Source organism: Ambystoma mexicanum, chromosome 2p (assembly GCF_040938575.1).
Source record: "Ambystoma mexicanum isolate Mex_15411 chromosome 2p, UKY_AmexF1_1, whole genome shotgun sequence".
In the NCBI taxonomy this organism is placed as follows: domain Eukaryota; kingdom Metazoa; phylum Chordata; class Amphibia; order Caudata; family Ambystomatidae; genus Ambystoma; species Ambystoma mexicanum.
Window position 1 is genome coordinate 1,013,883,794 of NC_090923.1, and position 18,597 is coordinate 1,013,902,390.

The 18,597-nt window shown below is 46.5% G+C and overlaps 1 protein-coding gene across 1 annotated transcript in view; it reads right to left on the reverse strand.

Annotated features, from left to right (window-relative positions):
- Window positions 1-18,112, reverse strand: part of LOC138567032 (potassium channel subfamily K member 1-like) — a 92,926-nt gene extending 74,814 nt beyond the window's left edge. Inside the window, exon 1 of the mRNA XM_069644856.1 lies at window positions 17,238-18,112. Within this exon, the coding sequence (XP_069500957.1) occupies window positions 17,238-17,568 (331 nt within the window). The 5' untranslated portion in view covers window positions 17,569-18,112. The remainder of the gene's footprint in view (window positions 1-17,237) is intronic.
- Between the last annotated feature and the right edge of the window lie 485 nt (window positions 18,113-18,597).

Sequence of the window (18,597 nt, forward strand, 5' to 3'; positions counted from 1 at the left end):
AGAACCACGGACACACTTACATACATTAGAGATCCAAGAAACACTGAACATTTGAACCAGCTGTGGGTCAAGCTCAACTACCTGGTCGCAATCCACGCAGCAGGAAAGTGCAGAGACCGTTCACGTCAAAAGAAAGGCCTGTGATCCAGAACCCAGCAAAGCAGGACAAATGTCCCCGTCACCCGAGGACAGCCGCCTGGCTCACAATGTCCTGTTCTGTCTAGTCACTGACTTTCCAAAAATGGTGGGGAGACCTGCCAAGGTTGACGTCATCACCTTCATCAGAGATCCAACTAATGTTGCGCATATGGGAACACTCCTCCATGGGATAATGCTCCAAGTGGAACTGTCCAACTTACAAAGAGTATTTGAGGAGATTCCAGTGAAACCTTCCGCCGAGGGACAGATCCAGGAGACAGAGACAAAGCACTTCATCTTTCCGCCGAGGGACAGATCGAGAGAGCTGAGACGAGAACTTCACCGTCTTATTTTTATTTTTTTACTTTCATTTTGATTCATTGCTATTTTTTCCATTTTTACATTAAACAGGATGCAGCATGTCCTCAGGACTGAAGCAAATTCGGGGGGTGGACTGGGAATTGGCATAATGAACGTGCCTTACCAAAGGTGTTAGTCTAATCTTTCTCCATAGTCTAGCAAGGGAACTGTTTCACACAACCAGAGACAACCATCACCCGCAAGAGAGGGACACTTACGTAGCACAAGACACTTTATGTACAAACTTTCTGAGAGAAAATAATGGAGTAAGTGAAAATAATAGTATTAACCTTGTCCTCCCACAAACAGAGGGGCACCCCCGCTACCCTGGAAGGAAATGCTGCCAACTTTCATACTGCTCGATTATGTGTATATGCAGTGATCATCATTGTTTTTCTGTCATTAACAATCAGAACTGCATTCTTTTATTGGTGCACAAAGCGTTCCAATTTCAGTGCACCCACCAGATATTGTACGCATGGATCCCACGAAGGCACCCAGGCCATATATAGTTATTCCGGTTCCAAGAAAACCTGATAGTAAGGTAAACTAACTAAAATTGAATTTAATTAGTAGTAATTCATACGCACTTGAGGTAACGAATGAAGAGGAAAGCTGGAGACAGGGTCAGCACGGAATGAATGAAAACGTAGCACTGACTACTACACACACACACACACACACACACACGCACACACACGAACAAGGGCAAGTGTCAATGGCTACAGAACCTTGAACGAAGAGAGAGCATGAGACTGCCTACCGAACAACCAGTCCCAGAAAATAGTAAATGTGACCGAAAAAAAAAGCAAATGAAAGGCCGACTAAAGAAGATATAGCAAAAGCCCTTAAGAAGACAGAAGCGGCTACAGGAGGATTTACTGCAAAGATGCAAATACTGACAGATCATTTATTCCCGTTTGTAGCTAGAGCAAGGAAACTACATGAGGAACTGAAAAATTGAACCACAGAGACTGCAGTGATAAGCACACCAGTTCCAACACAAATGACAAGCACCAGGCCCAAGATGCAGCCTTACATTGGGCTGATGTCAGACAGATGGTGGGTAAAGGCACTCTACGAAAGAATACAAGAGGAGAGGAAGAGAAACGCAAAACCGCCTCTTAGCACATCAATGCAGATGAAGAAAACTGCTTCACCGACTAGAATGCCCGAGAGTCCACCAGCAAGGAAAAGTCATACAGATGCATTTAGAGATGTAGTCATAGCTTACTACAAAAAGACACTAATAATCAAGAGAAGCCCACACAAAGACATCAATGAACTTAACGATTACCTGGACAGCACAGCACATCTAGGCAACAACATTTGGTACCAACACATGAAGGAGGTCGGAAGAAGAAAATCAGAAGGAGAATGCTTCATCTGCGCACTTCTACCATACAGCATGTGAAAATCCAAGATCTTTGTGGCTGCTGAAATTGATGTCCAGACAGCACATTGTATGTCTCACGTAGCAATGTGCAAGACCAGAGGCCAGTTCATGGGCAGTGATGCCTCCCTGAAATGGGCAACTGAAGCAACTGATTCTGACGAGGATGATTATGTTGAAGACATAAAAACAAGAAATAGAGCTCATACTAAGAATCATGTAATCAGGTACGAGAACCCTGGTGTAAAAGGGGCTGAAATTAGATGGGAAGTGAACCAGAAGCTAAACATCCAAGGAAAAACTCCAGAGGAGGCTCGAAGTTGGAAGAACAGAGGCCAAATGCAGATTTGGGGGACAGTGCCTTCACCAGATGGATGGGAGTAGTGATCTGCAGAGCCTGGATGGTCATTGGGCAATACGAACCTACCATCAACATAGTGCGGAACGGATGCAAGCCATTATGGCCAAAACTTGCAAAACTAGTCACATGGGTCGAAGACAGAGGAGGACCCTTACAAATAGTGCCACTAGAAAACCCAAAGCTCGGTTTCAGAAATAACAGCACAAGGAAGAAGGGAGAGAATCAGAACTGTGGACAAGTCTTCAACGCTCCAGGAATGGTACACGGAACCACAGTAATTATGGATCATTATTGGGCATGTGGATCCAAAGCATACATAAGACTGCCGAAAAACTGGGGAGGCATATGCACAATAGTGAACGTCCACGTTCCCGCACTTGTGATCCCGAAAAGTGACCTGAATATTGACAGTTTCCCGAAGGCAGATGCTCACCTAAGGAAGAGGAGGTCTGTGGAACTGGTATCCTGAATGAAGAGAGAGAATTACTTTTCTGACAAATCAGAAGAAGCATTTCATGCAATCCCATATGAACACAGACTGTTCAGCCTCACCTCATCAGTATTCACAACGATTTTCATGCCACACATCCAGGTTGGAGTAAATACGAAATGGTTGCAGATAACCAGATGGGAGTTATTGCAGACCATCAACACCACCTAAAAGGATTCAACGTGATCAAAGAAGAACTAAGAGCAATCCGATTGATGACCCTCCAGAACAGATATGTACTTGACATGATCACTGCGATGGATGGAGGTGTTTGCACAAAAATCGGAGAATCATGTTGCGCATTTATACCTTCGCACGATGAAGAAAATGGAACCTTAAGAGAAGCCATAAGTATACTGACAAACCTACAGAACAAGATGATTGATGAAACTGACGAAGTAGAGGACAGCTGGTTTGGAGCATTATTCTCATGGGTCCCACAATGGATGGCGGACATATTAAGTTTCTGGGAGCCCTGCTATTGATGACACTACTAGGATTTTGGGTTATCAAGATAATCACCACACAATGCCAGAGAAAGCCATTGGGATGAAGATTATGATCAATGTCAAATCAGGATGGAATCCCAGAGACCTGACCGATGAAGAAATAAGAGACTGTGTGAAGGCCAGCGAATTTGCGCCAGAAGGAACAAAGTTTGTGTATCCCAGAAAATGAAGAAAATATGAAGGAAAATGGATCTAATGCAGCCCAAATGGACAATGCCAGCTGATGACCAGGAACAAAGACGAACACGTAAAAACAGCAGGAAGTTTGAAGGGAGTGATAAAAATCTCGACTCCAAAGAAACACACGTTCACACCATCATGTACAAACCCAGAAGACGATGAACAATATGCAGAAGAAACAAGAAAGACGAATCCAAAAGGAGGAAGCAGAAGTGGTCGATGAACTGACCAGAGGGGGAGTGTAGAGGAGGTCCCAGACATGGCCTGCACCCCAGACCCCCATTTTGAGGTACCAGGAACATACTCGCCAAGGTATGTGACTTATGAGAAACAAATGAGCCAACAGAGAGCAGCTCTAGAACTCTGCCCAGTGCCAATCAGAAGAGCAATACCTGTTGAAGTGCCTATAACCAGACAACCTTGGGCAGCCTGGTACCCACTGAGACAACCATACCAGCAGTTAACACGAAATGAAGACTACTTGCAGACTATCCCCGAAGAGACCCATAGAGCCTTAATGGAAGGCGAGTGGCGACGACACACGGGCTCGGACAGACTCACAGATGAACGAAACAACGGCTAAAGGATGACACAGACGAAAAGTTATGAATAATGGTGCGACAGACTTAAAAGAAGAAACAACGTTGCAGCACGAAGAACGTAACCATGAAGGAAGGATGAAAATACGTAACTGACTAAATGCCTGTAAATAGGCTTGGAACGCAAGAAGCCAAGGAAACTGTACTGCTTGCAATGCTTAGCAGAAGAATAGAGCGGCAAGCACCAAATTACATATCTACCTCAATGAAGCACATTGTACAAGTGCAACTCCATTTTGTAAAAGCAGAATCAAGCCCAGGCTGCAAGGGGTAAAACAGGCCGAGATTCATATTCCAGTTAAAGCCAGAAGGGAAGAGCGGAATCTAAACTCAGTAAGAAGTAGCTCATGCCTGGGAATTTGAGGTCAACTCCAAGAAGGGAGGAGAGCGGCAACTCCTAAGAATCAAAACTTCAGAGGATAGCTGCCAGCCAATGAAGGTCGAGATAAGGAGGCCTCAGGCAGGTTGCGAGGCTAAGTAACAATCAAATACACGAAAAGAAGGAAAATTAAGCAGATTCACGGTGAACAGACACGTGACCAGCCAAGGGCGAAGGGGTACCAACGTCTGATGTCACCAAGAACCCGAGGATACCATAACATTTCCTGATAAGAAGCTACAGTTTCGAGGCCATCCTCAGCCAACTATCTAACACATAGCCCTAAAGTACTGATTGATGGAAGGGTGGCAGGGTGAATCTTGGGGCACTCCACATCTGGGTGTCCATTCTGCATGCTGCTAATTAAAGTGGAGATTTATGCCTGGGGGTGTAACCCACCCAATCACAATGGACCAAATAATCTAGGGTCCTGTAGCTAGTAGAACCAATAAGGCATTGTACTTGTAGTGACGTCTATCACGAGTGATGTAGGGTTGGGCGTAGACGCCCACCCGATAAGAGTTATCCAACCCTCATGCTCCGTTACCATATACAGATATAGCACCTATACTTAAGGTACCTTTCCCGACCAATAGAATTGCATGACAGTGTTAAAAGTCAATGATGACGAGAATGTACTATAACTATTGCTGTCTGAATGAAGAATTGGGGAGTTGAAGCGAGACATGCAATCGCATCACTGTTGATTTCCATTTGTTTCCCCGTTTTTTGTACTCGTCATGGAGTAAGCGAATCCTGCACCCCATCCTCCTCAAGGTGTAGCTATCTCGTCTTAAAAGTACTTGAGGGTGAGCTCTGATCCCATGGGCCCATCAGAGGTTGCTCCGCCCTCTTGTACACTACTCTCACTGTGCCTCTCACACTGCTGCCTCACAATGCGATCCCCCTTCCACCTTTCTACCGCCCTGCACTGCTAGCCCAGTCCTCTGCACTATATATGCCTTCTATTATACCAAGTGTTCCCGATGCAGAATCCGATACTAGGCAGCTCCGCAGAGGGGGCAAACCGTAACTTGAAAGCGTGGACAAGCAACCTGAGGGGCAAGGAGGACAAAGGTGGAGGGGAAGGGGCAGAACATACACTGTAATCACAGGGGTAGCCCCAACCCCCTCCCCTCTTAACCAGCTACATGGGGCCAAACATGATGAGGGCCATAGCAGGGTGCCAAGGCACATTAGCAAGTGCCGCACCCAAGAGACCAGGGAGGCAGGAAGTAACAGGCGACCAACAATGGTCTAACTGCTGTCAGCTCTAGCCGGCCGGGGGAGCTGCAAAGCCCCCACAAACATGCTCAGCCTAGGGCAAATCTTTTAGAATATAAGGTGCTGCCTGAGCAGCAAGAAACAATCCTTGGTACTCCGTACGGAGCACCACAAGTAATTTGCACAGGCAGAATACTTTTCTTGTTCTCAGAACCCACCCACCCAAGAAAAGGGAAAAAAGGGAGAGGAAGAGAAGTATAGGGCAACAAACAGTGCCCACGTCGTCGTGGGAAGAAGGCTGCACAGGCCAGGGGGCACAACCCTGGACCTCGTGCCCAAAAGTGTACATTATGTATTGTATAGTTATTATGTTGTGTAATATTACGTGATGTGCTATAAAAACCACAGCCTTGAATTGCCAAACACTTAAACAATGTTTTAATGATGATTGGGGAAGCACAACATGGGTAAGGGTCACCAAGCTCTTGGTTCCACTGGTTATTATCTTGCTTCCTGCTTTACTCTGGTGCCGGGTCCTGGCTATATCAGGCTGATCAGTCTCGCTCTCCGCACCAGCAATATACAGGAGTCTCTGACACCAGCAACTCCACTTGTGGATTCCTGGCTTAATCCTCCACCCCGCTACACGCCGATACCATGCTTAGGCTCTGCCAGGCTGTCGTACGTTTCTGCGCGCACGTTTTACCTGCAGGCACGCGACCCCAGCCATCTGACCTCACCACTCAGGATTGCGACTGGATGACTGTTCTATCCTCTCCACCTCACAGCCTGACCGACTGACTAACACCCATTTGGGCCCTGTGGCAGTGGTGAAAGCTGGGTACCTGATCCGACAACGGGCAGCCAACTTTCATCTGCTGACCCAACTCGGATGAGTAGGTATCACCGCTAACCAACTGACTGCACACTATCTCTGCACCCCTCCCAAACAAACTAACTCCACTGCACTGCACACACGTGCCCTCACTCAGAGTCTGCCCCATCACCAACACTGCTGACCCGTCGCCTTGCCCCACCATGGATACCCACTCCTACCATTACGGACACACAATCCTAGAAAACTAAGGGACGTCATTTCACCAAAATGCCAGGGGTAGCTGAAGTGACATCACATGACCCTTGACCCCCTGATGACATCACAGGAAGTGAAATAATTTGACTCCACCCCAAGTGACATCACAGGAAGGTGTGGCAAACTACAGTCGGATTTATTAGATGCATTTAGCACCCGTGTTCCAAGTGCTCTCATTTCAGCCAGATATACTAACCGAGGTACAGAGGGAGGCATGCACGATTACACATTTGGGGAATGCCATTTTCCAGATTCGACGTGGGGTCTATATGTAAAACATACATAATGCAGTATTTCTAACAGGGTAACCGAAATCTGTAACACAGGCTACAGCTACATCTATAGATCAATGGACACAGAAGAACAATCTGTGGCGTTGCTGTGTTAAACAAGCCAAAAAAGCACTGACCTGAGGAGGCGTGCCCTGCTGTTTAACCAGGAGAAAGATGTTGCACGAGATAGGCCTGAAAATTAAATCATTGACCAGGATTTAGTATCAACAAAATTCCCTGGTTATAAATGTATATATGATTCAGCTACCACTGCGATAGAAGAAACCCATTAGACTGGTCTGCGTGCACAGAGGGAAGTGCATTTGTACACCTGATAAAGTTATCTTTGCTGGAGTATAATACCTTGGAAAGGTTCTTTCAATATACCCAAGATCCCCCCCTATTATTTTATTATCCAAGTGTAATACTGGGTGCAAGCAGACTATTTCATGTAATATTGCTGCACACAAATTCATAGCACCACACAGTTATTTAAAATTGGAAACAAGTTGCTTCTCACCCGAGGACTCGCTGGCAGACATCAAGGCGCGCACTGCACACTACCCCTTTGTCAAACCCAGTGGTGCCCAATGGCGCAGCACAAAATTTGGCAGGTCCCCTGCGAGCAATGCTGTGGTGCCCCTCCCAAGCTCTTTAAAGCACAGGGCACCCCACACTCGAGTCGGACCGGACCACCATGTGTGCGCAATGCCCATGATGATTATGCCGCTGCAGGGGCATGCACTACTGCAAGTGAAAAAAGTATACATGTTTTTCAATCAAAACTTAAATCTTTAACGAAACAGAGAGAAGGGGGCAGTGCATGGTCGGTCCACAAATATACCAGCCACCAATGGTGGCTGATTTTTTGGAGGGTGTAAATATTTGCCACAAGTATGTGATTGGGACTGAGCATAGCGAGGGAACCCGAAATAATGAAAATGGGTTGGGGGATTCTTCTCCCTCCCCAGAGTAAATGGTTTGAATAATGGGTTAAAATGGAGCATTACACAGCACACTTTCTGGGAAAAGGCCACCAATCGGTTTTGTAGGGTAAATCATGAAAAAAAGTACAATAAATGGAAGTCACCAAAAGTGCGCAGGGCATTTCCCAATGCATTATCATGCTGGTCCCTGCACTATATGCCAGTATAAAAAACATGTGTATGCTGGTTGTATCCATGCTGGCTCCACCAACATATGCTAGTATTCCCACATAAGATCTTACTTTTGTTCGCTTTAAGACGTTTTTCAAAAGTATCATTACTGGTACTGGGCACAAAACAGGCTCTGACAATATATGCCAGTACTCCTATGTAAGTACATACTCACGTTGGTTTGACCATTAAAAGTGGCATGTCACAACAGGAAAACCTGTCCAAACTGGTTCCAATGTAAGCCAGTCTAGACCCATAAGTACACTTATCTTGTTTGATTCGTGAGAGATGCTCAGTTAATAAAAGAGTCATGCTACAGTGAAGAATATACAGGCTGCTACACCAAAACATCAGTCTAGCGAGGTAACACTACTTATCATGCTTGCTTTTTTAAAGATGCCTAGTAATAAATGTCATGCCACAGTAAGCAATGGCTAGACTGACTGCACCAAAATGCCACTCTAGACAGGGAATGGGACACATGAACTTGCCTTTGTCCAAAACCGCCAGTAAAATACGTAAAGTCAATAAAGGATGTGGCAAAAATGCTCCAGTGATCTCCAGTCGCCTAGGGACGGACGGACGGACAGACACACACACACACACACACACACCCCCCCCCCCCCCCACCCAGAACATTCAAACACACTACCACATGGAGGCTCATTCACCCACCAGTCACCCACTCACACCTCTTACATTTACTCGTTGCATTCTATACACAGGCACACACCGGCTCCCCAGAACATTAAAAAAAACACATCACCTCACTTCTCATTCAAGCACCAGTCACTCACACCTTCTCTTGGAGAATACGCTCTTTGCATTCTCTACACAGGCACACACACACCCAGAACATTCAAAAACACACATCACATCACTTCACACATGCAAAACACACATCAAATTACAAACAAAAAAAGCCTTCTTACCTGTTTCTTGCAGCTTCGGTCCATCCTTCCAGGCCCCCTCTGCTCCTCCGTGCTGCTCACAAACAGGAACCAGGAAGCTGCTAAAGGTACCTGGTTCCTGTATAGGAGCTGCAAGGAAGCCGAGGGAGAAGGGGTTGGAGCTGAACGTGGCATGTGACACATGTCACCATCAGCTACAACACTTATTGTGTGCCTCCCCGGCCCAGCCTTCACCCTGATGTGTGAGGACTGGGCCGGGGACCCACCAGACCTGGAGGGCCCGCTACACCATTTTTGTTTTTGGGGGGCAAAATCTTTGATTTTTTCCTAAGTTGGGGTTGCAAGGGAGTCACCAGGGGTTGCAACTGTGGCCCCCAAGGGTCGCAGTTGTGACCCCCTGGCGACTCCCAAATGACATCCCTGGGGTTCTCGTCTCCTGATCCTTCTTGACCTATCCACTGCACTTGATGCTATCGATCATGAGATACTCTTAGAGACCCGGTCAAAGCAGATGGGCGATAGGGGTCGGATGCTGGAGTGGTTTCACTCTTTCATGTCCATTAAGTGGCAGTTTGTGAGCCTTGGGCAGGCCCACTCTACTGCTCGGGTTCCCCATGGATCAATCCTACCTCCTATGGTTTTTAAGTTTTCCATGGAGCCTTTGGGCAACATGGCAGTGAAACATACAATGATGGCAGTGAAACATACAATGAATGTGCTCCAGTATGCTGACGATACTCAGATTTACATCAGGGTGTGGTCGTAGGGAGACATTCTGTGCCCCTGTGACGGTTTACTTACCATCAAAGAACGGATGGCCTCCCATTTCTTGAAATTGAACCCCTCGTAGACAGAGTTCCTTCTATTTCCTCGTTCCCCTTCATCTTTCCCGAATTATATGTGGCTGGGTTAAGCTAACATAAGAGGCTCACAAACTAGTTTTGCTCTTCATGCTAAATTTCCCTTTGGATTCCCGCATGTCAGCTATTCCACATACTGGGCAATGCTGCAGTGCCTCACACAGCGAGGCAGGGTAACTGCTGTTACCATCAGCAGGCCCGGAGAGGGGCAGCCAAACCTCTCCCCTTCACTGCTCCTCCCCCCCCCCCCGAAGTCAAAGAGACACGCAGTCTGACCTACACAATGCTGAAGGGTGAAGTGTGAACAATCACTTCACCCTTCCTTCATGCAACAAGGTGCTAAGCACCTAAGGAAACCAACAGGCAGGCAGGGACCAGGTTCAAAGAACAGTCCCCCCCGGGGGGCCAGATAGTCAGCTATCCGGCCGGGGGCTGAAACATAACAGCCCCACTACGCATAACAAAGACCCAGGGCTCCCCTGGGTCTTATAAATACAGAGCAACATGCTCTGAGAAAACACAAACAGTTTGTGGACCCTGAACGGGGACCCAAACACACAGGAGGTGCACTGTTTACTTAGTGTCTTCCAAAACCTTTACTTCTTTACCACAAAACCCTCCCACTCTACAAATAAGGGAGAAGAACAAAGGAAAAGAAGTACAGGGCACTGTACGGTGTCCACAACAAGTGGTGGGACATGAGAAGGCGGGCACGGGCCAGAGGGGGTAACCCCAAGTCCCGATGCCCAAAAAGTATGTCATCATGATATGCGATTATTGTTATCTGCATAACCATATCTGTACAATAAAATCTACGGCCTTTTATTGCCAACACCGACAAACAATGTGTGAGACAAATCATTCTGGTGAGGGTATAGGATCGGCAATGTAGAAGTATGCATGTATATGGGTTCAGCAGTTATAATTCTTTAGTTCACTCTGCTACTTTTCTGAGGGCTATCACATCCTCCGTTTCCTTTACGCGTGGATTGATTGTGGTAATTCTCCTTTGGGAGGGCTACCCCAAACTTCACTAGCTCCTTTGAAAGCTGTATTTCACCCTGCAGCCAGATTACCTCATGCCACGCAATCTGAGAGAATGACCCTCATTTTCAAAAGCCGCCATTAGCTTACCTCAGAAGCCACCAGAATCTCTTTCACATTGACCTGCATTGCAAGCGAAGCCCTCCAGGGGTCTGGCCCTGTAGATCTTGCAAGAACTTGAAGATCTCCTGGGGCTCTAGAAATGGAGCCAGTAGGGGGCTTTCAAGACTTGAGGTTCTGAGGTAGAAGGTCAACATATAACAGATCCTTTTCAGACGCTGCCCTTCTGCTGTAAATGCGCACCTTTCCCTGATTATTTGAAATTCAGGAAAGTTTTAAAGGCCATATATTGCAATATAGAATTTTAGCTCTTTTTAATGGTCTCGTTTTCTAGAATCCATTTTACCCTGAAATTATATTTTATGCCGAGTGTAATATAGCAATGTTTTTCATTGTCTTAGTTTAGGAAACTGTTCCTAGTGGTTTGAGTATTTTGTTCTTATGTTTTTTCTTGTACAGCGCTCCGACGCACCTTTTTGCCTTGTCCGCGCTTTATGAAAATGTGTAATAAATAAGACACCTGATTTTTAGGCACAGTGACAACTATCACCTAGACTTCAAGGTGCTATAAGAAAACATCTGAGATTATGGGCACTAAACGAGATATTAGATAGGAAAAAAAAAATGTTTAAACACGCACATATTAATGCACGTGTGGGCTTTTAGGCGCGGTCGCTAAACAAAATCACTCTAAAGAAATTGCCATTGGGGACTCTCGGGGCTACAGCAAATAGCACCCGAGAGTTGGGGCACTATAGGAATTAACCGTTGGGATTGAAACGGCTTTTAGGCACTGTAACTAGAGCAATTGACAATGATACTGGGGACGCTAGCGAGCAGCGATAGGTGGATGCGTCACCTGCTCCACTCAACTGGTGTAATACCATGTTCAAGTTACCAAATACAAGCACAAGAGCCCCGTTGAGCAGCAAGCACAGAGTAGAACATATTGCCATCCATGGGGTACCGATCAGAAGGCAACGCACCCAGGTGTCCTTTCCGAAGAGGAGGACAAACGGGAACGCAAAGAAGGAGCACTCCACGGAAAAGGGATGGATACCGTACTGAAATGTGGAGTGCTTCATAGAGCTCAGAAATAGAGGTGGCACCTCCACCCCTTCCATTAAAACGAGGTAGAAAGATACTGAGTGCGGTCAATCTCCGAATGCATGGAGCCAGTGAGTACGTATCCTGTAGAAAGATACTGAGTGCGGTCAATCTCTGAATGCATGGTGCGAGTGAGTACGTACCTGGTAGAAATATACGGAGTGCGGTCAATCTCCGAATACATGGAATAAGCGAGTACGTATCCGGTAGAAAGATACTGAGTGCGGTCAATCTCTGAATGCATGGAGCCAGCGAGTACGTACCCGGCAAAAGATATATGAAGAACCAGTAAGATTGTAGCACACACAGAGTCCCAAAACAGCACTCAACTGAACACCAACTGGTGCACCGTCTGGACCAGGAAAGCTTCTCCTAGCCTATGCATTTCCGATGAAGGGACCTCCAAGACCCAACAGGACTGAGAAGAGGGGATATGTAGTATACACTCAGAAATTAAGGTAATGCTGGATTGTCTGGTGTGACTAATTGAATACAACTCACTGGACTAACGATAAACCAAAGGAACAATCAAATATGGGCATACATTGGGCCGCCTGATGCATAACAATGTTGGCACGGACGAAATAAGTTACCACAGTTAAAGGGTCAACAGATGCTTCTAAGTTGGGAGAAGTATGGGGGTGGAAGGAGTTTTGGGTATGGTTATTCGTGTCTGGCAATCCCTCAGAAGGGGAACAATCCCATGTAGGTACCCAATGCTAGATGATACGAAAGCAGTAGTCTCCAAATGCACAGCAATGGCATTAGCACAAGGGAAAGACAGATGCCCACTTACGTATATCCTGGAATGTAAATGGTCTAAACGACAAAATCAAACACGGGCTTGTGATGAAATTCCTGGGAGACGAATCGGATATAGTCCTGCTCCAAGAGACCCACCTGGTAGGGTCCTGATTTAAATTCATTGGCCAGGGGGGTCGACACAATATAGTGGAACATGCTGGATTCTATAAAGGTTCACGGCAGGGGGAGGTAGCTATTTCGATAAGACTAACACTGCCTGAACGGGTACCCCAAGTGCTTAGTGATGACAAAAGGAGCTACATCATGATTACCGGTGATCTACGAGAAGAAAGCAGAGCTTAAGTGTTTATGCACGTCCACCCTTAAGCAAAGACTACCTACAAACGCTGCGAACACTACTTGCAAGAGAACGCACAGAAATGACAGTGATAGATGGGGATTTGAATGAGGTAATGGACCATAGAATAGACAGGTCGTCACAATCAAGCCACACAGGAAGCCATCACACAATCCTGCCCTTATTCGTCCATGCAAGTGGTCTGCAAAATATTTGGAGAGACCTCCACCCCAACGAAAAAGGGCTTCTCATTTTATTTTGGCACACATGCCTTATTAGCAAGGCTAGGTTGCTTCCCAATTCCTTGCATTTCCATGCAGAGGGCTGCCCCCATTGGTGCCAGTACCTGACCGATATATGGCTGGACCATTTTTGATGGTTACTTCCTAATTCCCTGTACAAAATCCCAAAGAATAGAAGAGGCAGCCTATTTGTAAAGGGGTATATCACTGCACCCCCCCCACAGCCCGTTCATCACGATTAGCAGGAAAGTTGGAAAGAGTGAGGGAATATGGCGTCTCAACGCATTATTAGCTTGTGAATTCAGAAATTAGGTGTGCATTAAAAATGTAAGCTACAGACTACTGCAGATTAAACGATGGTATGGTGAACAGCTAATGCACATAAAGGGAGGCTTATAAAACAGTATTAAGAGGAGGGGTGATCACTAACAGCACACATGACAGAAAATGGATACTATCCAAATTTGTCGAATTTGAAAAGAAATGCAAATTATGAGAAGATAAATACATAGAAAACTTTACAATAGAATCTCACAGGAGAATGTTAAAAGTACTAGGAAATATAAACAAATGTCGATGGATGACACCAAACAAGACTATTGGGGGATCGGGGGGGGGGGGGGGGGGCTAGAATATCTGAACTCAGCGATAAAGATGGAAAACTACTGTTCCAGTGTCGATGTATGATGCCAAACAAGACTACTAGGGAGGAAAAAGGCTAGAATATATTAATTTGGCAACAAAGGCGGGAAACTACTGTCCCAGTTGGAAAAGAAGATAGTCGTTGGGTTAGGAGAAAATAGACACCCCATGTAGAGGTCCAGACTATAGGAGAAGAAATAGCCAAAGCTTTTGCTTCCTTCTATCCAGACTTATACAATAGAGCATGGCCCGAATAGAGAAAAAAAATGCTGTGCATTTAAATGAAATCCAACTCCCTGAAATAGGAGCTACGATTAAAGCAAAACAAGATTTGGAACTCACCCAAGAAGAAATAGTGGGGGAACTTGGTCATTAAGCTGGGAAGACCCCGTGACCCAATTGGCTTCTCCCTGGAGCTCAGGAAGTTACTGGTGCCACCAGTAAGGGGCCCCATGCAAGCCATGTTTAACAAAAGTAAGGAACTCTGGAAGTAACCAAATGTAAGGATGGCCACGATAGGGGTCATACATAACACACGGAAACCTCCAGAATCCCATTTCTCATCCCGGGCAATTTCGCGCCTTAATGGGTAAAGCAAAATAATGTCCAAAGACTTGCAAATAATTTCTCTATGACCTTGTGCAATCTAATAAAACGAGAACAAGGCAGGTTCGTACCCAGGAGGGGGACAAGAATGAATGTCAAAAGAATGTATACCACCTTAGCAAAGGCACCCAAGCCATAACGGCCTTGCACTGAGAAAAGGCCTTCGACTCAATTAGATGGAAATTTGATTGGGCCACGTTAGAAAAAAATAATAGACTTTGAGACTGCTTCATATTCTGGATTAAACTACTTTATGTTAATAACCCAATGGCCACGTTCAGAGGAAATTGATGCATTGCTGTTCCTCTTAGCCGTAGAACAGCTGGCAGGAAGCATAAGATCAGAGAGTATTTAAGCGTTTTCAATGGCTGGGGAAGATTGAGTCTCACTATACAGAGACGATTGACCTATATTTTTGGGAAATCTGGAAATCTCTGGGCCTAGGGTCATGAAAATAATGAGTGACTTGGGAGACGTAGCGGCTTACGAATCAACTTGGATAAGTCGACTTATTTTCCATTGAAAGGTGGCCTGGAAGCGATCCCCGAGAACTGTTCTCTTCATGTTACACAGAGCTCCTTCAAGTACTTGAAAATGCATGTCAGTCATGATCGTAGTCAATCTTCTAAAAGAATCTTGATCCAGCCCAGGTTAAACTGAAAGGGGATACAAGACCCTGGTTTAAACTACCATTATCAATGATGGACAGAGAAAACCTGTTTAAGATGATTACACTGCGCAAATCGCTATGCATAGTGCAAAACACCCTGTTCGAGATCTTTTAGAAAATAGAGGCTTTACTCAGAGATATCATATTGGGAGTGGGGGCCTTCATATGTCCCTGACGACATTATGTCGCTCAGTTTCAGAAGGGGACACCAGATATTCGTAAATAGTGCTTGACATCCCAAATGATAGCAGAAAAATGAATGGCTGTTTGGAGAAATAATGGACCCGCATCTGTCTTGAGTTAGTGTTAATAGGAAACAATTCACCATTGAAAATACTATATTTGGAGGGACGGGGTCAGGCGCAAAGGATTGACCTCTGTCAGCACAAAGGGCAATACAGGCAAGAAACGAGGTTGGGTATTTGCTGTGGGACAACCCAGACATTCCAGAAGTGGAAAATCTAGGATGTGTATGTCGCGCGATCGGCAAGGGGAGAGAGACTTGGAGATGCGATCAAGCAGCAAAACACTAACTTTCAAGGAACCATGCGACAGATTGCAATTACCAGTCATATAGCTCTTATCTGATCAAAACATGGGTTACATCAGCAATTCAAAGGGAATTCTGATATACCTGAACATAACCATTGTGAAGTAAATCTTTAATCGGAAGAACTGGGGGGGGTGTTGGGGTCTTAATAATATAAAAGGCCAGATGTTGTCTGATGCAGTCATGCGCAGTAGAGACTGCCCAAACGCACAGAATGCTCCGCTAGAAGGAGCGGTTGCCTTAGGATAGATGGCGATCCTACTGTGCTAATGAAAACAGGTACTTTGGCCCGTGTACACAGCTGTTACACTAGTATCTCAATGCTATGTCAGTCTCTCCTCTCCACCGTTAATGGCATGAAGAGGGAATCTTGAAGAACAAGACTGAACAGGGGCTTTAATGTCTGTTAGAGAGGCTTTCATTGGCAGCACACTACGACAAATCCAGTACAGAATACTGCACAGGTATTTCTATTCAAGACCAAATTCACACACAATGCAATCTGCCTCCATTGTGGGAGGAATGGCGGAACCTTCCCAGACCGGATATGGAGTTTCCCCAAACTTCAGCCCTACCATCTTTACAGCACCATCTAGGCGACAGATTGCATTGTGTCCCCGTCTAGCCTTCTTAAATATTTGGGGAGGAAAAAAAGGCAAGGAGCCTGGAGGAAATAAAATGCACTTCAACTGCACTGGCAGCAACCAATAGAGATGTGGCGTCCAAATGGGGAGGGGCAAAGCCCCACAAATCACGAAATGGAAACAAGGGTTGGACTGGTGGACACCTAGGAACACACCACACGATTTGGGGCAAATGAACAGAACTCGAATAATGACAGGGGGCATGTGCTGCTATGAAACGTGTGGGTATATAGAAGTACTAAACACTGATGACGTTGCACAGTCCAAGGAACCAGAACTATAAAGGGACCAGGGGAAGAGGTTTAGGAACTGGGCGTTTCAAAATAGAAAGAAACGCGCGGTTCTACTGAAGTGAAACGTTGTGTTATCTGCGATCGTTGCATTAAAAATAATGAAATGTTATTTATTTTTAAACTATTGACACCATCTCGGCTTTTAGGCACTATGGCAATACCCGCATGGGATTCTGGTTGCTACATCAGTTGCCATCTGGGGTTTTTCTCTACTGCACCCATACCAGCTATTGTCGAATCGGCTTTTTCTTTGCAAGTCATTGTGCGGTATAGACTCAAACAAAACATCGCCATACTATTGGACCATGTTGCAATCCGAGATGAAAAACGGTAACCTGTGTGCCCTTTTACCTGTGGTGGTGAGCACGCTGACCGCGAAGAAGAGCGCAGAGGTGTACTCCCAGTTCTCGATGGCAGAGCTGTTGCCTAGCGCCGAGACGCCGTAGTTGTCGGCCTGTAGCGCTTCGCTCAGGAACTTGTCAAGGGCGGGCTGGACAATGCAGTCGTGCTCCAGCAGGAAGCGCTGGCGGGCCTCCTGCACCGACTGGCGCAGGGCGTCCTCGTGCCGCGCCTCCAGGCCCACGAAGACCAGGGCTCCCAGGACCAGGAAAAGCAGGTAGGTGGCCAGCAAGAGCCAGTAGTTCCAGGCACGGGGGAGTTTGGGGATATCCAGGGAGACCATGGCGGTGGCTGTGGCTCCCCAGCAGCCGCCTTATGTGACGTCCTCCCACGGAGCCAGTCGAAGTCCTTGTCAGCAAATTAGCCTCGGCTTGTCAAGCAGCATCTAGCCGGCGATCCGTGACATAGATTGGGATGGGTGCTCCCCGCGGGGAGGCGTGGTGACTGAGGTCAGCGAGGCACGGCCCAGGTGAGGTAGTCAAGCTGTGTAGGCGGTGCCATCTGCAGGGGGGTGGGTGGAGAGCCGCATACCTGAGCGGGGCCAAGGTGCATTCCAGCAGAGCCTACTGACGGCCCTGGCCAGCAGCCAGGCCACAGTGACTGCCGGCCCTCTTCGCCAGCAGGGAACAGAGCAACCTGAAGAGAGCGATTGTCGGCAATGAATAGACACAGGGGGAAGGACGCCGGCCAGGGAGGGCGGGATGGATGGAAAGAAAAGAAGAGGGCGGGAGGGTTGGGCGGTTGACGTGGATGCAAGAGTGGGTGGAGGATAGCTGGCGGTGCATGGGCAGGATGGACGCTGGGGGGAGCTGCCGTAGATGGATGAATGGGTGGTTGGGCTGCGAGGATGACTGGCTTCGCACAGACTTATGGGTATCTGGCAGGATGCACGGAATACATTGGTTCATCGACGCGTAGACCGATGAATGAATGGATTGATTGAAGTTGAGAAAAACAGAGCTCTCAAGTTTCGCGTGGCCATACGTGAGAAGGCTGCCCAGTTCCGTTTTTGCTTTGAATGCTGAGTATTCTAGTTTTTGTACATTTCAAATGCGAAATAAAATACTACTAGTACCTTGATACAAAGGGAAAATACAGGACCGAATGGCCATCTCGCGCATGGCTACAGGAAACGTAGGAGCTGTGGGAAAATACAACATGGGGGGTGGAGGGGTGCGTGGGTTCGGACACCCCCCCTCCTGTTTTACCATCATTAGCACTCACCTTTCTGCGCCTGATGTTCCTAAAATACAGCCGAGACATATTTGTGAAAAACACAGCTGCACTTTATTATTAATTTACACATACGTCA